The 22,977-nt window shown below is 42.3% G+C and overlaps 1 protein-coding gene across 4 annotated transcripts in view; it reads right to left on the reverse strand.

Annotated features, from left to right (window-relative positions):
• The window catches only part of LOC138811637 (F-actin-monooxygenase MICAL2-like), a 201,219-nt gene that overhangs the window by 24,642 nt on the left and 153,600 nt on the right, over nt 1-22,977 (reverse strand). For all 4 annotated transcript variants that reach the window (XM_069999342.1, XM_069999339.1, XM_069999338.1 and 1 more), the window contains 4 exons: nt 20,695-20,852; nt 17,930-19,244; nt 4,402-4,517; nt 352-444 (listed from right to left, as the gene is read on the reverse strand). In XM_069999342.1, the coding sequence (XP_069855443.1) occupies nt 352-444; nt 4,402-4,517; nt 17,930-19,244; nt 20,695-20,852 (1,682 nt within the window). The remainder of the gene's footprint in view (nt 1-351; nt 445-4,401; nt 4,518-17,929; nt 19,245-20,694; nt 20,853-22,977) is intronic.

Raw genomic sequence — 22,977 nt, forward strand, 5'->3', positions numbered from 1 at the left:
GTACAGTATCTTTACAATAAAAATATATTTAAAAAAAGATAGTATGGGATGAGGATGTCATTCAAGGTCACAGGCTGGCTCCAACATCACTTAGCAGAACAAATGTCTGCAGACGGAAAGGTACCTGGCAATGGCTAAGAGCGCAACACCTGGCTCTGCAGGCCCCAGGGTCTCACTAGAGATTGAGCCAGGGCCTTTAGAATAACTACAAACCTGTCCCTAAGAGAAGAGAGTCTGACCTGTCCCCAGCTTGCCTTCCCCAACACAGCACAGGCTCCCAATGCTTTCCTATTCAGATTCCCATGGATCAGGCCCCAGGCCCACTCACTCATCTTATGCTTGTTTTCTGACCTGAGCTTTGTGTAGTCGTTTCAGTTCTTCTTGCTTCACTAACTGCCTCGTTGCCTTTTCCAGCTTCTTCTTTCTTTGGAGTGTCTTCTTCTCCTAGAAAAACCCACAGAGAAGAAAAAGTAGGACTGAGAAAAAAGAGGCTGAAATTTACAAAACATTATTATATCTTCTGCTCTCCCCCCAAGGTTTCCTAGCCAAGGCTTAGCTTCTAGAATAATGGCAGTTAATTATGGAGATGATCAGTACCTATGCTGTATGAGATATAGATGCTATTAGTTACCTGGGGCTTTTAAGCACTGGATATGAGCTATAAATAAGAAATTGCATTTAAAATTATACTGAATTTAATTATATATTTAAGTAGCCACATACGGCTAGTAGATGTGGGGATGGGAAGCTGGTGTGTGTGTGTGTGTGTGTGTGTGTGTGTGTGTGTGTGTGTGTGTGTGTGTGTGTGTGTGTGTGTGTGTGTTTAGTTGTGTTTAGCTGTGAGAAATTATACTTCACATAGGTGCTACTACCATACTGCCCAGGGATGCTAGGCCTGGGAGAGACAGGCAGGCAAGCAAACAGGCCAAGGCAGGAGAAACACAAGTATGAGGCCAGTCTGGGCTACACAATGAGCTTGAGATAAGGTTGGACTATATCATGAAACCCTGTCCACAAAACAAAAACAAACAAAATTGTGATGGCTAGCCTGGTGCTTTGGCAATCCTCAACAACTGGTTGAGCTAATTAAATGCTTATAAATCTGTAAGTGGGAAACAGAGACCTAAAACACCTTCAGCCAGAGCAATGAGGGTCAGAACCACAGTGGCCTGAGACTGTACCTTAAGAACACTTATGTGTCAGGGCTCTGAGGATGCTTCTTATTCTGACTCCATCCTGGAGATATGAGTACCTTCCTTGGGAGAGCATCTTACTTTGAGGCCTCAGAACCTCTATAGATCATCAGTGACAACATTCTTCTCATGAGTTTGTTTTCCTAGACCTCTCCTTAGGATCTAGAATACCAACGACTTCATCCTTGGAAAGAACTTTTGGCTCTTGAAACTGAACATATCTCACCTTACACCATCTGTTTCTAGGGGTGACCTGCAGATGGACTGTCAATCACTCTAGAGAGAGTTCCAGGCCTTTTGCACAGGGAATCCTCCATTCTACAGCTGGGATCTTTGGGGAGAGGCAAAGGTAAGAAAGAGGTGATAGGGATCCATAATGGTTGTTATCCCGCGATTATCTAACTCAGTCCACATGGAGAGCCACTTCATCCATGTAGCGAGTAACTCTGCACTTCCTCTCACACTACTCTACATAATAGATGCCAGCATTTATTGAGTGCTATGTGCCAGACACAGAACTAATTACGTCACCTGTATCATCTCATGTATTCCTCTGATTGCACTTGTTCTACAAATATGGAAATACGAAGGTTAAATAACTTTCCCAAATGGATACAATTAGTAATTAGTAAAGCCAGGAGTTAAACCCAGGTAGACTAAATCTAGCATCCACATTTACATCTGGTTTCTATTATCTTCTCTCATGGACTTTTACTGCTCAAGCCCATTAAGGACTCTGGTTCTAGTGCTGGTGGCTCATGCCTGTAATCGTAACTACTCAGGAGGCTAAGATCTGAAGATCAAGGTTCAAAGTCAGCCCAGGAAGAGAAACCTATCTCCATTTAATTAGCAAAAAAAGACAGAAGTGTAAGTGTGGATCAAGTGGTAGAATACCAGCCATGAGTGGAAAAATCCAAACAAGAGCACAAGATCCTGAGTTCAAGACCTAGTACTAGCTCAAGTGCATATACAGGCACATAAGCATGTAGATCCTTCCCCCTGTGGTGGGTCCTATAGAACAGGAACATTACTATCTCCCTCTAAATGAGAACCTTCTGGGGGAGGGAGTTACCTCAACAGGATCACGTGGTTTTACCCAGCAGCAAAGCTATCACCCTCCAGGAGTGGAGGAAGAAAGTAAATTATTGTCTTTCATTAAACAGATGTTTCACAGAAAGAGAAGGATGCTTTATTAGTGAATGCTCAGGTAGCCTTACCATATACCAGCTTCCATCTTTATATTCTCAGAGATGGTGAGAACAGGGAGGTGAGGAAAAAGGCAACGGCCTAGGCAGAAGAGACAGTAAAGGAAAAGTGGGAAGGTGGCAGAACTAAGGATAGGCAACTACACTGAGGTCTGTTGTCTGAGACTGGGATGGCAGGCAGCATTGGGAAGGGCAAGGCAAAGGGCAGAGGCAGAGAGAACATATCCTGCACAGTTTCCTGTGCAAAGGATCATTTGAGCTGGCGTGGGCTCTGTGCCACTTGGCTGGGGACATAGCTGTATGGGACAGAAGAGACAAAGAAACCATAGGCCAAAAGCCTCTCCCTGTTCCTTCAGGGTGAGCCCTTGGGAAGTCATAAATAAGGAATCCTTTTGCCAGACTCCCTTCCTGTAAGAGCAGATCACGTTAGAAGCCAAGCAAAGTGGGCATGCATTACTACTGGGCAGCTGAGGTGACATCTAGCTCCACACCAGGCTTGCAGGAGCTATTTGTGAGGCTAGATCAACACAACACACACGATTTGTCTGTGTGGAGTATTGAACTAATTGGGCCACATATTCATATTAAACCCACTTTAAGAGGTGTAGTCAAATGGTTTCAATAAATATGTCTTTTTTGTTTGTTTCACTTCCCCAATGCGAGTCTTCAAGAAGGTAATCTTGTAAGGAGATAAATCCTGGGGTGTTTCAGATAAAAACCGGGGCTGCCTTCAGAAGCAAGATAGTATGATCTTCATAATGAGACTTGCAAAGCCTGCCTTGGCACTCAATCTTTCTATTGGATGTGTCTAAGGCACCCCGCTTTCTTGTTCTCTACGAGTGGATGTTCAGATGGCTGATGCTGGGGTCTGTCTCATTTGAATACAGAATTAACTTAGGGCACTCAATGAAACAAGGGACAGTAAGAAAATCCCCCAAATAAACACAACACAACACATAATTCATCTATGGTTGAGTGTGGAACTAATTGGAAAAGGCCCCATTTAGAAATGAGAAACCCAGGCTTGTGCTTACTTGCTCTCCCCTCTCTCTTTTCCTCCCTTCCTCCCCCACCCCAGGCCTATCCTGACTTGCTCTAAGCTGGGCCATGGGGAGTTGGAACCCCTGAGTGGCTTGAGGTGATGCCAAAACTCCTAATGCCAGATATGGAAAAGTTGAGTCTGAGTAAATAAATTTGATTCTCCTCTTCCTTCCATAGATCCTCACTGCTCCAAAAAATAAACATTACCAGAGCAGTGAGTTGTTTCTCTGTCTACCTGGGAAGCATTTTAAGTCCAGCCATTCAATCTTCCAGCCATTCAGTCCTTTGTGCCTCTCCAAGTCCCAGTGGGAGAGCTGTAGCTCCAGTGGATCAAGAACAGTGGATTTTAGAAGTAGACATGTGTTTCCACGTGGGTGATACACGGACACCACAGACATACGGTAGTGCTTGTTTTCATCAGTGGGAGTGAGAGCTGTGTAACATTCTCTAGAATCAAGTGGAGAGTGCTCACCAAGAGCCTCCCAGTGGGCACACGGCTAGTTCCTTCAATAGTAAGTTCCTTGTCTTAATGCAACTGCATGGTTCATTTCATAGTTCTGATTAGAATAAACATAACATTTTCCATGCAATCTGCCCCTTGTGCTTCTTAAATGAAGCTGTGCCTCCCTTGGGGAAATACACATCTGCTTGTTTTAATTTTTCAATGGTTTTGCTTGTTGGGCTACATATTAAACCCACTTTAAGAGCTGCAGTCACCAAATGGTTTCAATAAACATGTCTTTTTGTTTGTTTGTTTGTTTCCCTTCCCCAATTCGAGTCTTTAAGAAGGTATTCTTGTAAGGAGATAAATAAACATCCTACAGTGTTCCAGATAAAAAGAGGGGCTGCCTTCAGAAGCAAGATAGCATAATGAGATTTGCAGAGCCTGTCTCAACACTGACTCTGGATGGGGAATGGTCCCAATGGGCTAATGCCCTGTTTGATTTGTCAAGTGATATTACCTTTAACCTTGAGGAAAGCTGGGGATCGAGCTCTTCATCTGCAGAAGAGGAGGTGATGGAAGAGGGAGAAGAGGCTGCTTCTGTTACCTGAGCTCTTACAGGGGTATGCTTGGAGCCTGGAACAAGAACAGAAGAACTTACCATATTGCTAGCTTCATTTCCTGCTTTGTACCCCAAAGTGGCCACTCCTGGTTCCCCACTCACCCCATTCCCTTCCTCCTGTCCTTTCCCTCACTGCACCTGTCCGTGCTGGAGGAGGCCTTACCTAAAGGCAACTGAAAAATCTGGCCTCCATGTTAATTACATTTCTGGATCCCTGCCAAGAGCTTTGCAGTTCTCCTCACATTAAAAAGAAGGTATTATACAGAAATCAATTAATTCCTTAAACACCCTTTACATGGTGTGTTGCTTACAATGCATTTGGAGACAAAATCTATGATTAAAATGTGTGTCTGAACTTAGCTGAGTTACCTAACTGCTAGTGTGAGGTTTGTACTGCAGAGTAATTGAATGCAAAAAAAAAAAAAAAAGTCAGAGCCAGCTCTTAAACAAATCACCCTTCTGCGGCTCCCAGCATCTGGCACCCATTTTTACTACATGACATCTGCTCAGTGTAAAAGAGCTGGCGTCAGAATGTCTGGTCATAGAAAAAAAATCCCAAATGTAATCAGAAGCAAAAGGACTCTAAGCCTAAGGTTTTATCACATAGTCTCATGCAACATAAATATTTCATTAATTATGGCTAAACAAATGCCACTTTTATTTTCCCAACTTGTAGATATTATCACATCATTGAAGTGATGATTCAAATGCCAGGAAAAGCAGTGGAAGATAGGGATACCCCCTCCCCAAATGCAGGGACCACGTGGAAGGTGAAGTGGAGGGGTCATGCCAACTGCTGCACACGGGAGCAACCTGCCTGTGGGAGCCAAAATCCCTTTGTGACCGGCTGGGAAGCAGGTGTGAGAGGGGTTCCAGGTGCCACAGGAGCTTTTCATTCTTCTCAGCAAGAACATCTGTGCCTTTGCATTCTAACCTGATGCAAGGTCAGTGACTAATATCTGCATTCACCCACTCTGGGCACTGAATTTCAGAACCACCTAGGTACTCCGGGATGGTAAACTGACCCTCCATGGTGGTGGCAGCTTGTGTCTGCACAGAAATATGTACTGGGTGGGGAGGAAGGAGGAGAAGCAATTCCAAGTCAACGAACGTTCTCTCCAGCCTGCCTTCTCCTCCCCATAATTTTCAACTATTCACCCCAGTGGGAGAGGCCAAGTTTTACAAAATCAGGGTAATTTTAACCTCCAGGAACACATTTACATATGCTGTTATTCAAAGGAAAATAATGCAAAACATGCATATAATAAAAACAGCCTCTCTAGGGAGGCAGTTTTCTGTTTTCCACTTTAATTTGCCAGATGGGAAAGCTCAGGTAAAGACAGACGCGGGAGCAGCAGTAGAGCAGGAGGAGACTGGAGGAGGCAGCATCAGTGGTGAGCAGAAATTGCTTCCCAGTTCTGGCCACTAAATTACTGCAGAGGGTTTAAGTCACTGAGAATTCACTGAGAGTGTGAGGAGTTGACTTTACTTCCTTCTGTTTCTCAGGTTCATGATTTCCAGTTCATGGCACTGGTGCAGAAGAATAATAAAATCAAACAGTGTGTGGTGCATTGGAGGGGCTTCAATAAATGCTGTTTTCATCATAGTCATCATCACCATCACCAACATCAGCATCACCATCATCCTCATTACCATCATGACCATCATCACCATAGCCATCACCATCATCATCACTAATCTAAATAATACTACAGTATTACTAAAACTACCCATTTAATCTTCTATAAACCTAAAGTTGAAATCTTTTCTCATTTGCCACAATGATTTTAATTGAATTTAATCTTGAAATGGGGGGAAATGCTTGCATATTCAGTGTATTTCTTCAACCTCTGGTAAGAAGAAAGTGATGAGGTTGCCTCTCACTCTTTTCCTGCTTTGTCATTTCAATCACAGAACCAACCATTCTGGGGTTCATTTTTACAGTTTTTAAAAAGCTGGAGCATTGTTCCACTCTTGTTATTAGAGTGACTGATTTTGGAATTGAGTTTCTGCCACAGAGCACTAGACATCAGGACAAAGTATCTGAAGCATCTGTTTTCAGTTACAGTACAAAAGGCAGGAGAGAACTCTCTCAAAGGCCAGGACAGAAGAGAGCCAGGAAAGCCCTACAATCATAACTTTCTGCCCAGAGGCCTTTTTGGGACCACTGTGGAGGTAGGAGGACCCTAAACAGATTCAATGAGTTGAAAAGGAAGTTCCGAGTTTAGGTAGACTGAGGTAGCTGGAATGTGTGTGGGTAGAACACTGGAGAGGAAGAAGTTACAGGAGAATAAAAAGAATCTCAGAAATAAGCATAGAAGTCTTCTTTGCATCTACTGCTTAGCAGTAAGCTATACATACACAGAGTGAAACTCTACAAGGTTGGACAGATAACTGCTGGAAAGTTGTAGGCTGAATAGTCTGTAATTTTTTTAACCGAATGGGAGATATTTCAAGTTCTCCCAGCTAGGGTAGCATAGACCTTGGAAGCATTAGAAATGACAGAACAGTCTAATTTTAACAGGGATAGATTAGCTCTAGACTAGAGAGTATTGTGGATGTGCTTCAGTAAAATTTTAAACTAAGCATTTGTAGGAACAGAGTGAGGAGCAAGTTACTTTACTATGAACTAAACACTCCTTACTCTCCATTTAACATTCTTTAAATAATAAAAACATTTAGAAACTCTACAGTATAATATTCATAGTCTATATGATGGCTAACAATGACTAGCTAGGTATTAAAAAAAAAAGCAGGATGAAACCAGACAATCAAGAGAAAAATCAGTCAACAGAAATAAAGCCCAAAATAACAGCACAAAGGAATTAGAAGATAAAAGATAAAAATTAGTATTGGCTTTTGGGTGGTTAATTGGAAAAATTTCACAGACATGTGTGCAAGCTTTGAACTGTTATCCTCGGAACTCAGCCTCCTGGGTAGCTAGGATTAACTACCAAAAAGTTGGAAGTGGAGATGTGGCTCAAGTGGTAGAGCATTAACCTTGAGCACAAAAGCTCAAGGATAGCATGCAGGCCTTGAGTTCAAGCCCCAGAATTGTCTCCATGCCACCACTCCCAGCCAAAGAAAATTAGCCAGGTCTTTAAACATTTTTAGAGATGTTAAACATAGTTGTTTTAGCAGATACTAGAACAATCAGACAAAAAATTCAGTAAGGATGTAGAAGATATGAACAAACATTATTTGTAAATTTGACCTCATGATGAGTGTGTATAAAATAACACACCCAATAATTGGAGAATATATAGTCTTTTCCGTACAGATAGAACATTTAGTAAATAGGTGATAGGCCAAGCTATAAACCAGGTATTAAAAAACTCAAATGATTAAAATCATGCATATTATATCATCTGACAATAGTAGCAATAAGCTAGAAATTAAACAACAAATAAAAGCTGGAAGTGGAGCTGTGGCTCAAGTGGTAGAGTGCTAGCTTTGAGCATAAAAGCTCAAGGACAGCACCCAGGTCCTGAATTCAAGCCCTAGGACTGGCACACACAACAAACAAAGAAACAGGACAATCAAACAAAAAAAAGTACAGATTTTTGAGCTGGGTGCAGGAGGCTCATGCTTGTAACCCTAGCTACTCAGGAGGCTGAGACCTGGGGATTACGGTTTGAAGCCAGCCTGTGCAGAAAGTTCATGAGGCCCTTATCTCCAATTAACCACAAAAGAGCCAGAAGTAGAGCTATGGCTCAAGTGATAAAGTGCTAGCCTTGAGCACAAAAAGCTTAAGGATAGCACTTAGGCCCCACATTCAAGCTCTAGGACTGGAACACACATAAAAGTATAGGCTATTAATATAAATAATCTGCCCCCTTTTTTCTTATTTTAAAGAATTAAATAATAACATCGTTTCTGACAGCTAAGATCAAATACCTAGGATGATCCTAGATCCCCATTAGAGAACTTGTCCAAGGCCAAGGTTGTCAAAAGAATTTTCTGTTAGTCAATTCCTGATGATAACTCGTCCCCCCTAGTTCCTAGGATATTTACTACCAAGGGCTTGCAATTGTGAATCTGTCCTCCGGGCCTTTTAGCTCTGTGTGTGTCTCTTACTACTCACCACTACCTCTCTCAAGAAGTTGAAGGCCCTTCCATTAAGATGCACTCATCATCAGGAAAGAGAGGGCCACTCTCTCTCAGGGTCTGTAGGAAGGCAGAACTCTTCATTAATTGACAGCTAAAGACTCAGCTGGCTTAGTCTGCTGACCAGACCTGTGTAATATTTCTGCTTCCCTGACTCTGTTGAGCTCCTTGCTTCCTCTTTCATAAGCCCTACAAAGGCCTTAGGCACTTTGGTAGAAATCAGAGTAGAATCCAGTTCACACTGGATCCTCTTGTACACTCCTGACTAAAATCTGTCCTTGCCACTTTAACTGCTGTCTAGCTTCATTTATCTTGGTAATAGCCAATAGAAAGATATGTATGAGAATTCACAAGAAAACAACAAAAAACAATATCAGTGCCCAGTAGCAAAATGCAGAAATAATGAAACATCCACAATGGGCAGAGATAGCAATGAGAAAAAACACACATCTATACAAAATAACACAGATAATCCATCTATATAATGTTTAATGAAAGAAGCCAGGCATGAAAGAGTTTATGCTGGTATTGGTTTTTCTACTGTGGGACAAATTACTAGAACATTTTATAGTGTTATCATAATGCCTTTTTAAAATTTAATCTTACAGATCTTTAGGCCAGAAGTCCAGTCATGAGCCAACTAGATGTACAACAAGTGGTCAGAAAAGCATGGCTTTTCCTCGCTTGGCCTGCAAATACTCAAAAGGTAGCTAAAAGCAGGAAGAAAGTTTAGCATCACTGAATCCATCTTGTATCTGCATTCTTTGTGCTGAGCCATTCTCTACTAAAGTCACTTTACAAATTAATCACCTTAAAATCCAAGGAGGACAGGACCAATGTAACTAGAGTCTAAACTGGTCCCTAGGCAACAATGGCCAAATTGCTCCCTTCAAGTAATAACCATGACAACAATTTCTTCAGAACCACTCCATACTGATCAACCAGGCCACATTTTGCCTGACACTGTTTAATAACTATACATACCTTTCTCCCTCTGTCCCAATTCTTTTCTCTATTTAAACCTAAAGCTCAGGTCTATACCCCAAAGATGGGCCAAAGTAATTACTCTGCTTCTCACCACATTGCCATCCCCCACTAAATCTCCTTTATCTGCCCTCATCATGACTCATCTCTGTACTTGACGTATATAAGGGTGAGTGGCCAAACTTGGCATGTGGGAACCCCCAGAGTCAGACTTGCTGTCTAGACCTCTAGTTACAGATTCCCTGCTTGTGGGGTCTCCCAAGGCTCACTTCAAGGTCCTGATGGGGGTGCAGTTCACATCTGTCACTAAGGGTCTTCTTTCAATTCAGTTTGTTGGCAGAATTTATTAACCAGGGCACTACCTAGGTGACCTGGTGGAATTTTTACTCTGCTTGTTTTTAAGGACAGACTGTCTAAAGGCAAGACATTCCTTCTTGGGTTGCGGTAGATCTAAAATAGCTGCCAGAGTAACTACTACACAATGTCCAACGTCCTTATAATCTTTCCTGTATGGTGAATGACACCTCTTTCTCCCCCCCAATCCCCCCACCATGACAGAGGACAGTTGCCAAAACCACAGCAAGGAAAAACGAAAGAAAGAAGGAACAGATGTAGGGCCCAATTCCTGGGAAATTCTTCACAGTTCCCACAGAAGACACAACTATTCCTTCCTTTCATTAGCCCCTCTCTTCCCTTCATTTCTTTCACACCATGCTCATAACTTCTTCACCTCCAAGGGGTATGGAAGTTGGTTTTCAAGCTAGACTGCCACTTCTCCCATTCATTGGCCACTAAATACACTTGAACTTTCAGTGTTCAGTCTTTGTTTTTTGTTTTTAGTTTTGAGATGCTTAAAGGAAAAAGATATTCCTTTTGGGGTAAGTGTGGGGCCCAGGTCTGCTTTCTTTCTGGCTGTCAGTTGCAGGCCAGTGTTAGCTTTTAGAAGCCTTCCTTGTCCATGGTCCTCTCACAACAGCAGAATCATGACTCTCAGGCTTAGAATCTAATCTCTGACTTCAGGAAGTCCTTGTTAAGTGCTCATTCCCTTGTTAAGGGCTCGTCTGAATCAATGAGGCCTACCCACGATGTTCTCCCTTTTGATTAACGCAGAGTCAATTGGTTTGGCACTTGATTATATTTGCGAAGCCCCTAACCTAATCACAGGATGGAGTGAACTTTATCATATTTTCATCATCAGTATATTCTAGTATCTGAGTTTATACAGGGCAAGTATGCTAGGGTGACCCTCTTAGAATTCTGTCCACCACAAAATTGAACCATTTGATTTTTAAAGTAAACAAATGAACAAACAAATCAACTCCTAAAGCTGAACATGGTGGTTCGTGCATATATTCCCAGTCCTTAGAAGGCAGAGGCAGGATGACTGAGAGTTTGAGGCTATGCTAGGCTACATAGTGAAACTTTGTCTCAAATTTTTTTTTCATCAGTTGTAGACTTGATGTTTGCCACAATGCAATAAGAACTTTAAACCAACATAAAAATATGTTCCTAGGCTGGGAGCTGATGGCTCATGTCTGCAGTGGTAGCTACTTGGGATGTTGACATCCAGAGGATTGTAATTCAAGGCCATTCCAGGCAGAAAAGTTTATGAGACCTTTTCTCAACCCATATCTAGGCATGATGGTATGTATCTGTGGAGGCTGGGCTTGGAAGGATCATCATTCCAGCCAGCCCACACAGAACAGTCTGAGAGAGTCCATCTTCACAGAGGGTATGGATGCATGGCACATGCCTGTGACTTCAGTCATTATAAGAAGCAGATCATGGCTCAGGTGCATAAATGGGTAGAAAGAGAATCTCTATCATAAAAATAGCCAATAAAAAACAAGACGGGCCAAAAATATATTCTTTACCTGATGTAATCCCTCTGTACATCACCTTTATGATAACAATTAAAAATTAATCAGCAGAAAGCCAGAAGTGGAACTGTGGCTCATGTAATAGAGCACTAGTTTTATGACAAAGCTCAGGGACACTGCCTAGGTCCTGGCAGACTCACACAAACCTCCTCCTAAAACAAATAAACAAACAAAAAATAACCTAAGAAAACAGATAACAGGCATGGGGTGGCAAAATGTTCACTTAGAGGTAATTTGTTATTGGCAACAGTATGAATGTACTAAATGTCACTGGATAGCTAACTTTAAAGGGGACTAACTTTATGTTATATAACTTTTATCTCAATGAAATCAAAGATATTGATGGAAAAAAAGGGATGGAAGCACAGCTCAATGATGAGAACATTAGCTTGGAAAGCTCAAGGTCCTGAATTCAAATCCTAGTACCACTAAAAAAAAGGTTCTCAGGATGCCTTGCCTCCATTACATGTAAGAATAATAACTAGCATTATCATAATTGTTATGATAACATAATTGTTTGTATAAAATGGGTAAAATCATTTAGCACCCCAAATTGCTTAAATACTATTAGTTTATGTATACCCTTAGTTTACTTGAAAAGTTACATGTAACAATAAAGCTAAATTTTAGCCTAGTTCTTATTAAAGCTATTGTAAATTTAAGGTACATTCATTTTATTTTATTTTTTTTTGTCAGTCATGGTGCTTGAACTCTGGGCCTGGGCACTGTCCCTCAGCTCTTCAGCTCAAGGCGAGCGCTCTACCACTTGAGCTACAGCGCCACTTCCTGAGGTACATTCATTTGAATAAGAAGGATACCATTTACTCTCTCCATTGCATGGAAGGGCACACATACAAGTTAAAAATTAAATTTGAATATAAACTGTCAGTGTGTGTGTGTGTGTGTGGTGTGTGGTGTGTGTGTGTGTGTGTGTATGTGTGTGTGTGTGTGTGTGTGTGTGTGTGTGTGTGTGTGTGTGTGTACATAGTTACTAGTATGGTAAGGGACCAAGAACTAAAAGGAGACCGATCAATCTTATCAGATAGGTTTGTTAAAATCTTTAAAACATTCTTAGGAGACAGCTTAGAACATCTGAAAGAAATGTAATACTTCTAATGTTCTATGCCAAGAAAGCACAGTATTTCATAATGAATTAGGAATGCAAAATAAAATCAGAAAAAAAATCTTTATCCCAACTTACTGTAATCAGCACAAATAAGTCATGTAAATAAATATGATATAAACTGTAGGCCAATTTTACCTATGAATTTAATGCAAGAATCTTAATAAAAGAACACCAAACAGAATTAGAAAGTTCATTAAAATAATAAGACATCTCATCAAAATATGTATTTCACAAATGCAAGGATGGTTCAATATCAGTAAATCTCTGTCTTTCTTTCTTTCTTTTCTTTCTTTTTTTTTTTTTTTTTGTCCATTGTGGGACCTAAACTCAGGGCCTAGCTGTCCCTGAGCTCAGGGCTTAGGTTTCTCTGAGCTTTTTTTTTTTTTTTTTTTTAGGTCCGGTTGTGGGGCCTGAACTCTGGGCCTGAGCACTGTCCCTCAGCTCTTCAGCTCAAGGCTAGCGCCCTACCACTTAAGCCACAGCGCCACTTCCGGCTTTTTTCTTTTTGCTTATGTGGTGCTGAGGAATTGAACCCAGGGCCTCAGGCATGCAAGGCAAGCGCTCTACCACTGAGCCAACTTCCCAGCCCCTTCTCTGAGCTTTTTCACTAAGGACCAGTGCTTTACCACTCTGGGCCACAGTGCTACTTTCTAATATCAGTAAGTGTACAACACTAAACTAATGATAAACAAATATCAAACATCTCAAAAGGTGCTTAAAAGTTATTGAACAAATTTCATATCCATATGTGATTAAAAATGCTCTTATTATAAATATAAATAGGGCCTATAGCCATTTCTTTAAAGTGATAAACTATATCTGAGCTACTCAGAAATTGGAAAATCCTAGCAGCTGTCTCATTAAGATGAGAACTACGATAAGGAAATTGAATATAATAAGGAAGCAATTTTTTACTGCTTTTATTTCATGTTGTCCTAGAGACTCTGGAAACAAGTCAATGAAACAAAATAAATTTAAATTCAAAAGGAGTAAATAGAATTATTATTTGCAGAAATTATAAATGCACATATGGGGATAATCAGGGGAGCTCACTGAAAACTCCTACAAACAAGAAGAATGCAGTACAACCAACAGGTACAAAATCACTCTCAAAAGGCAATAACTTCCATATATACAAACAAAAGAAAGAAACTAGAAAACATCTTGCTTATAGTAGCAACAAAATTAAGAAAAATGCAAGACTAAAATGATGAAACTTAATAATGCAAGACTAACATGATGAAAAGTTTTAACTAGTTCTAGGGATCACAAAAAAAGAAATGAGCCCAATGCCAGTGATATGTGCCTAAAATCATAGCTATTTAGGAGGTTGAGATTTGAGGATTAAGGTTCAAAATCAACTTAAGCAAACAAATCTATGAGATTCTTATTTCCAATTAACTAGTAAAAAGCCATAAACAGAGCTGTGTGTCAAGTGGCAGAGTACCAGACATGAACAAAAAAGTTAAGCAAGAGTTTGAGGCCTTGAATTCAAGCCCCAGTACTAGCACCAAACAAGAAAAACAAGAAAGCAAGGAAGGAAAGAAGGAAGGAAGGAAGGAAGAAAGAGAGAGACCAAGAGAGAAAGAGAGAGAGAAAGAGAAAGAAAGAAAGAAAGGGAGAAAGAGAGGGAGAAAGAGAGGGAGAAAGAAAGAGAGGGAGAAAGAGAAAGAAAGAAAAAAGGAATGAAGGAAGGGAGAAATAGAGAAAAAGAAAGGAAGAAAAGAAAGGAGGGAAGACAAAGAGAAAAAGAAAGACAGGGAGAGAGAGGAGGAAAAAAGAGGAAGGAAGGAGGGAGGGAAGGAAGGAAGGGTGGAAGAAAGAGAGGAAGGAAGAGAGGAAGGAAGAAGGAAGACAGGAAGGAAGAAATTGTATTATCCACTAAATTATTTTAGAACAACTAGAACAACCACTGGGACATCTAAAAAATAAGGCTGGATCCATACCTTATACTTTATTCTAGGCTATTTTTTCCTATAGATATTAAAATGTAAAAATATTAAAAACAAGGAAAACTCCCAAAAGAAACTAAAAGGAAATTCTTCTATGAACTTGGAATAAGCTCTTTCTAAACTATTATATAAGACTCAGAAATTAAACTTTTATGCAACAAAACCCTACATAAACAAAGTAGAACACACAAGAAACTGGAAAAAATAATTATGACTCATATTATCACAAAAGTACTGAATCCGCTTTTAAAAGAAATAGTCCTTAGATAGCCTTAAAAAATACCATCAAACCAAGAGGAAGCTGGACCAAGGGCAGAAGCAATAGCTCATAGAAGAAAGAAATATGAATAACTGTAACATAAAAAAAGATGCTCAGCTGCTTTATAAAAAGAGAAATGAAATTTAAAACTAAAATTTAAATGATTTTAAAACTAAATTTAAAAATGAAATTTAAACTATTCTAAGATCTACATCTTACTTACCAGATTGGCAAAATTAAAAAATAGGAAGAAAAAAAAACAAGCAAAGCAGTTGGGGTGTAGGGTTGTACCTGGTTGTGTTGTGCTGGTGCAGAAATGGCAGTTACTCTCAGATGCTGGAAGTGTGAGGCAGCAATGGGAGGGAGGACCATTGATGCTATCCATCAAAGCTCCCAACTCACATGTCTTAAGTTCTCTCTCTCTCTGTCTCTCTCTCTCTCTCTCTCTCTCTCTCTCTCTCTCTCTCTGTGTGTGTGTGTGTGTGTGTGTTGGTACTGGAGCTTGAACTCAGGATCTCCTGCTTTTGCTTAGTTTTTTTTTTTCTGCTCCCCCATTGCTCTATCACTTGAACCACATAGACTTGTCTGCCTATGCTGTCTTTGAGCTGTGAGCCTCAGATCTCAACCTTCTGAGAAGCTAGGGCATCAGGTATGAGTCATGGGGGCCTAGCCTTTTTTTTTTTTTCTTTTTGGACAGGGTCTCTGTATGCAGCTCAGTCTGGTCTCTATCTTGAGATCCTCAGCATCCCAACTTCTGGGATTCCCAGGGTATGTACCATCACACTCAATTATTGTAGCACAGCTTGCAATAACCACAAGTTTGAAGTCATAAACTCTGCAGCATGGGGGACTGACTGCATAAATCATGATATGTCTATGTCATGTAGAATGCTGGACAGTGAAGGAGGAAAGCGCCTGTGTACTAATGGTTGCCACAATAAAATTTACAGCACAAAAAAGGTATGTACCATTCATGAATACAAGAAGAGTACCATAATACAAATTTTCTTCTACAGGAATAAATTCTATTTACAAGAACTAGTGATAATGTTTATTATTAGGGTTAAAGTCTAGATGGCCACTGACAATAAAGGGAGGGAGGACTTTTAAATTTTGTGCCCTTCCCTCTTTAAAAATTTCAGACAGGGTCTCATTATGTAGCTCTGCATCCCATGTTCTGGTGTCATAAATGAGCACCACCAAACCTTGTTACACCTTTTAATTTAAAATCATGTGAATGTCTTGATTATCAAAAATGCATAACACATAGCTGAGGCTGGTGTCTCATGCTTGTAATCTTAGCTATTCAGAAAGCTGAGTTCTAGAAAAATCACAGTTAAAAGCCAGCCTGGGCCTAAACCTCTGTGAGACTCCATTTCCAATTAACCAGCAAAAAGTATGATGAAGATGTGATAGGATGCTAGCCTTGAAAAGGCAAGCTGAATAAAGGCAGGATCCTGAGTTTGAGCCCTGGTACTGGCAAAGAAAAAGAAAAAGCACACAACACACTAAATTTTATGACATAATTTTAAAGAAGTAACTGTATTCCAATCTGTACTTATTCCAAATTTGGCTGCAAATGAAATTTCTTGTTACTTTATATGGATGTTTGAGTGGGGTAAGGATTCAAAGAAAATGACTTATTTGAAAACTAAAGTTCCCAAACAAAAGTTAAATAAGAAAATAACAAGTTTAAAAAAATTAAAGAAAATCAGAATTATTCAATGCTAGAAATAGTAGAATCAACAACCAAAAAGGAAACAGTATGAAAGTTGGAACTGTCTCTAAGAAGAATATTCGGAGCCACAAGCTGGTGGCTCATGTCTGTAATCCTAGCCACTCAGGAGGCCAAGATCTGAGGATCATGATTCAAAGCCAGCCTGGGCAGGAAATTCTGTGAGACTAATCTCCAATTAACTACCAGAAAATGAGATGTGGTGCTGTAGCTCAAAGTGGTAGAGTGTTATCCTTGAGCAAAAGAGCTCAGGGACAGTGCCCAGGCCCTAAGTTTAAGTCCTGTGACAGAGAAAGAGAGAGAAAGGAGAGGGAGGAGAGGGAGGAGAGGTAGAAAGGGGAGAGAGGGAGAGAGGGACACATGGAGGGAGGGAAAGAGGGAGAGAATGAGAATGTTCTGAACCTTTGACAAGGTAGAGAAGCCACAGCATGGTTTGCTTTTTATTAGGTGCTTCCATACTCTTGGACAATTCTGTCATTTTGATATATTAATTTCAGAATTTCATTTAAAATTTCATTATATCCTATTTGCATTAAATGTCCATTTAAACTAGGTAAAATAAGGGGATGGATGGGATTAGGAGAGATGGGAGAGAACAATGAAAGGGGTGTCATTGTTCCAGATGGATTGTACTCATAAACTGAGTTGTTGAATTGAAACTCCTTTGTAAAATCATTTAAAGATGACAATGAAAAGGTCTATTCAATATCATATATAAATGAAAAAATATATCCGTACATAATTTATTCATGTAGGGCTGGGAAGGTGGCTCAGTGGTAGAGCACTTGCCTTGCATGCCTGAGGCCCTGGGTTCGATTCCTCAGCACCACATAAGCAAAAAGAAAAAAGCCGGAAGTGGCGCTGTGGCTCAAGTGGTAGAGCACTAGCCTTGAGCTGAAGAGCTGAAGGACAGCGCCAGGCCCAGAGTTCAGGCCCACCACTGGACTCCCCCCCCCAAAAAAATAATTTATTCATGTATCTATACCTATCCCAAAGCAATCGGAAATGGTTCATTAAATGACAACACATCCATAAGATAGACAGCTCTATGAAATCACACACATGTAAGCTATGAGGCAAGTGGCACCATGGTATATACAACTAATTGGTAAATAAGGTTGAGAGTTAAAAGATTCAAAATTTGGTGTACAACTTAGTAAGAAAATATAGTCAATGAAGCATAGAATTATAGTTGATTCAATATGTTTGATAGTATACTTTCACATGAAGATTGTTTTTTCCCCCTAAAGCGTTCAACTTCTAGCTTTCCTACTTTTGTTATAATGAATTTGAATGAAAGGTGCCTTCTTTATTAAATACAGTAAAGATCAGGGATCTGCCCCCATTCTGACTGTATGTTTTTACTAGGGAAGAGTCACTTACTTGCATCTCCAGCTACAGAAGGAAGATGGGCAGTCTGCCCTAGGGAGGTGTTCCTGAGAGGCTGTGCCAGTTTCTCCAGGGATGAGACACTGTCTCCAGGTGTTCCTTTCCCCTGGGGTCTGCTAAAGAGGTCCCCGATGTCCTTTCTTTGTCTGGATTCTCGGAGGAAACTCTCAAACGATTTGTCCTTGTTTCTGAGAGAGGAAAAAAGTGGGATTCCTGCCTTGGGAATCCTAGCAGCACCTGGTAAGGTTTCTTGCAAACTCACTTTCTCCAGGAGCGTGGGGACATCTTCAATTTTGCTGTAGGGGAAGGCTGTGGGGATGGGAAACGTCTTGGATGGCCGATTGGGCAGACTATGCGTACGCAGGGTGGTGTCAGGAGGGCTGAGATCCATGGAGTGGGCATTGTTGGCCGTTGGGGAGCTCAGGGAGAAGAAAGCTGAGGCCCTCCTTGCCATGTGTCTCCCTGGGGACTGTAGGTCCCCATCTTTATTGGAACTGGGTTTCCGAAGGCTGAATGAACGAGTGCAAGCTTGTGGTTGGGATGTGGACATGGTTTTCGATTCTGCCTTGGCCCAGCCCTTCTTTCCACCGTCAGAGTTGGGGAACAGGGACCTTCGGATGGCATTAGCTATGAGCCGCAGGGGGGACTTGGGTGGAGGCATGCTTCGCTCCCCTGGAGCCCGTACAGCAGGGGTCCGCATCTGGTCCTGGGACTCTGGCTGGCAGGGTTGTGTCTCTTTCCCTGCCCGAGGGAGGGTGAGTGGGCGGATGGGTTTCAGAACTCGGCCTCTCTTGCCACCTTCCTGGGAGATGTGCTCCCTTGCCTTAAGGCCCGCGCTTTCACAGTTGGAGTCATTCCAATCCAGTAACATGGTCTTCTGCTCCGGAGTGAGGACTAATTTCTTCATGCCGGACTTGCCTTCCTCTACCAGCTCTGATCCACCCTCTTGTCCTCTCTTGGGTCCGTTACTCCCTTCGGCTGGGTCTTCTCCAGCCCTGAGAGATAGCTTTTGGTCTGGTAAGCTCTTATCCTTCTTCCTGATGGGGTGTGAGTCTTGGTGGATGCTTTTGGTACCTCCAAGAGGGGCTTCTGCTTCCTGGCACCTCTCAGAAGCCACCACTGCAGGGCTTTCGAGGTTGTCTGCACCTGGGCTCACCAAGCAGTATTCTGCCCGCTCCAGCACTGGGCCATGAGGCAGATACAGGGGAAATTCTTTAGGGGCACCTTGGGCTTTGGTTCGCCTCAGATAGATTGAAGTAGGGATGCAGTGACCCCTGGAGACCTGTGATTGGGGGTTATGAGCTGTCACCTAGAAAGGATACACAGAAATGGTTATTATTGTTGTTGTTGTTATGTTATTTTGTCAGCCATGGGGCTTGAACTCAGGGCCTAGGCACTGTCTCTGAGTTTGTTTGCTCAAGGCTAGCTCTTTACCACTTTGAGCCACAGCTCCACTTCTGGTTTTCTGGTGGTTAATTGGAGATAAGAGTCTCATGGGTTTTCCTGCCCAGGCAGCCTTTGAACTGTGATCTTAAGATCTCAAGCCTCCCGAGTAGCTAGGATTACAAATGTGAGCCACCAACACCTGGCAGCAATTATTTTCTTTTTAATTCCAGCATTCATATATTCATGGGGGAAGGCAAATGCCAATTCATATCCCCACTTCCTTTCTCAAGATTGCAGATACTCAAACCCCAAAAGAATTTTAACACGACTATTATACTGGGCTGCTCTTCATTCTAAGTAGCTACTTTGTACTTGCTGAGGTTGCTTGTACCCCCAAAGCCAGACTCATCAAAGGCCATTCTGGGCTTTAGATGAGGTAAGGAGGAAGCTAGTGGGGAGTGAAAGGCATGGCTGCTGCTCCTCACAAGCTCCTGGGCCAGTGACATAGGGCTGGTAGGCCTCTGAAGATGGCTAGGTACCTACAGGAAGACCTCCCGTGGCTTGCTAAAATGTGGTCCCTTCCACATGACACCTGTAATAGTGACCTCCTTCAACAATTAAGAAACACCAGCCTTTCCCTTACAGTCTGTTAAGGTCAGGAGCAACAGTTACCCTTCTGGGCTGGAGATGCAGTGGCAAAAGGATGGTCTTTAGAACCTGCAAATGCCCCTTCTAATGTCACACATTACATCATTAAGAAATGAGTCATTTCCTGCAAGCAAGAACTCCTTTGACAAAGGAAAGACATAAGTAGACTCTGGAAGGAGTGGTTGCTCTGGTGTCAAATGGAGCAGGTTATAGGAGTTTCATAAGAGCACATGTATTTCCTATTTTGAGCCTTCTATTTCCCAGAGCCTAGAACAGGTCTGGCAGGTAATAGGGGCTTGATATACACACACAAAGAAATAAAGAGCCCAAGTGTGCAAATCAATAATGCCATTTTCTATTCAAGGTCCTTTGGTGCTACCTGAGGCACCTTTGCCTTTTGAGCCTGTCAATCCTCAGCTCCTCAACCCCCTCTGCGAGTTTCTCAAGGACAAAGCATGACACAGCACAGGACCTGGAACAGAGCCCATGTCCCAAAATATTGCTGAAGGGGTCATCATGTCCTCTGGCGTGGCTGAGAAGGAACAGGAGCAGGATGAGCTTTCATGAGAGGTCCAGGTGAAGAAGGCCCAGTGGGCCTCCGTAGAGCTTCTCCCCAGCAGAGGGGACTGAGGAGTACTAAGAATGCAGAGTCAAGCATGGAAGGTGGGAGGAGCGCAGGAAGCTCACCTTCCTAGCCCCTGTACTGGGCCCTCAGGGACACTTACCTGAGATGAGGAGGAATCCTCTGCAGTGTGCCCAAAGATACTAGCTGAAGACGAAGAAGAAGAAGGCAGAGAAGATGAAAGGGAAGACCATGAAGAAGATTGACGCAGAGAAGGTTCCTTTGGAGGTGACAAAGGTCTTTTGTCTGTTGGCGTCAAATCTATTAAGGAAAAATATATCCTCCATTACAGATCTGTTGTCTCCTGACTTTTTATTGTAATAGGTGAAGAGATACAACCTTGTGGGAGAAAGGATGGCTCTGGGTGAGAAATCAAACACCATAGTGTTAGGGACTCCCATGGGAAAGCTCTTGAGGTGACCTGGAGACCCCAAAGTACATCCTGGAAATGAACATCTACCCCTAAAGTCTCCCTAAAGCCCTTGTGGTCAGGCACTGGGGCGGCATTAAATCTCTCCATCAATAAACCATCCGAAATTTCTTCCCACAAGATGCCTGGCCATTAGCTGTGGGCACAGGCCGGACAGACATTTATTGCTAATGAAATGTGCACTACAGGGCTCGAAGACAAGGTGGTTAGCACACCATTCGAAGGGAACCCACCAAAGGGAGGTTATAAGCATACAAATCATTGGAAGCACATGGGGTGGGATTTCTGCCAAGCTCTTGTTGGTCAGGGAACAAACAGGAAGCAGTGTATCAGCTCTGAGATGCCTGAGAAAGGAGGCGTGGTTGAGCCCTGGGGAGAAGCCATTTCTGAAGCTCTGGGCAGCTAAAATCATCTGGTCCCAGGAGAGCAGCTTCTAAGATCAATCAAGCTCACATGTGTTCTTGCTTCCTGTCCCTCTCTCCCTCCTCCCTTGAATATGGTAACCTTAAAACTTGAAATTCCAACTATTTTATATCCAGATTTCATTGAGAATCAGAACAAATGCCATGTAGTCTTCCAAATCTGCTCACTCAATTTTTTTTTGGGGGGGGGCAGCACTAGAGTTTGAACTCAGAGACTGTGTTCTACCATTTGAACCATGCCTTGTCCTTTTCTGCTCTTTTAGTTATTTTTCAGTAGGGTCTTATGCTTTTGATGAACCACCCTCAGCCCACAATTCTCCTACCTATTCCTCTGGTATAAGAGTGTGCCACTAATGCTTCCTTTTTTTAAAAAAATCCTGGGGTGGTATTAAATCTTGATCCTCCTGATCTCTATGTCTCAAGTCGCTGAGATTACAGGCATGGGCCTCCATGTCTGGCTCAGCCTCAGTCCACTCAGCTCAGCCATGAACCATTGTAGGACCTAGCACTGTTCCTCAGATACTTCCCAGGACCCTGGAACCTTACTAGCCCTCTCTTATCTGACACCTCTATTGACTACTTCCAGCTGCTCAGCTGACCCACCTGCAGATTTGATCTTACTTCTTAGCTCTGAGTGAGAGGCTCATCTTTAGGGACCCACAGGGGCCAGGCCAAACCCAAGTGTCCCACTCAAGAAGCATTCTGTTGAGTCTTGTTCTTTCAAGGATGGATTTTCTATAAGCTTATTCCTATTTTCCTAATGCACAAACACAAACATGTCAAATGGTGCTCCCCAGACAAAGGGTCTGAAAAAGAAAAAAGGCTACTGCCTGCATATGGTCTGCAGATCCCAAATGGAAGTCCCCAGGGAAAAGGTAACTTCAGGGACAGAGCTGATGGGAAGGTGGGCATGAAAGAGCTGCTGAGAGAAAGGCCGCCGGCTGCAGGAGCTGAGGTGGGGGAGGTAATGGTCCAGAGCTGGACTCCGGCACCCTGTCTCAGCCCACAATGAGATGGTTCGAGCCTAAAAAGGCAAAAGTTGTGAGTCAGTTGTTGACTTGCTTCCTGCCCTCAGTTCACCAAATTCCTGCCAAATTCCTTCTCCCTCTCTTCCTCGCCCCCTCACTCTTCTTTCCCTGCCACCTCCAGAATCCAACTCCTTGTCTCAAAATTCGTCTTGGCTCTGCTGACTTTTTTTGTTTTTTGTTTTTTCCCTTTGAGGCATCTCAGGACACACTGGGATACAACTCTAATAGAAGAGTCAAAGGTCATGACCTTTGACTCCCTCTCTTTTTTCATATCCCTAGCCCCATCCTGGCTGTTGGACTCTGTCCCAGTCTCTTCTGTCTGTCTATCTGTCTGTCTTTCTCTCTCTCTCTGTGGGCTCTGTCTCTGTCTCTTCTGTCTGTCTGTCTGTCTCTCTTTCTGCATACAAGGTTATCTTCTATCTTAGATAGAACTTCCAGAAGGCTTGTGGAGATGGAAGAAGCAGAGCTCCTGCACAGGTCAAGCAGGGTCTCTGGACTGCCATTCA

This window comes from Dipodomys merriami, unplaced genomic scaffold, assembly GCF_024711535.1.
Source record: "Dipodomys merriami isolate MVZ:Mamm:240054 unplaced genomic scaffold, mDipMer1.0.p SCAF_542, whole genome shotgun sequence".
Taxonomy (NCBI): Eukaryota; Metazoa; Chordata; class Mammalia; order Rodentia; family Heteromyidae; genus Dipodomys; species Dipodomys merriami.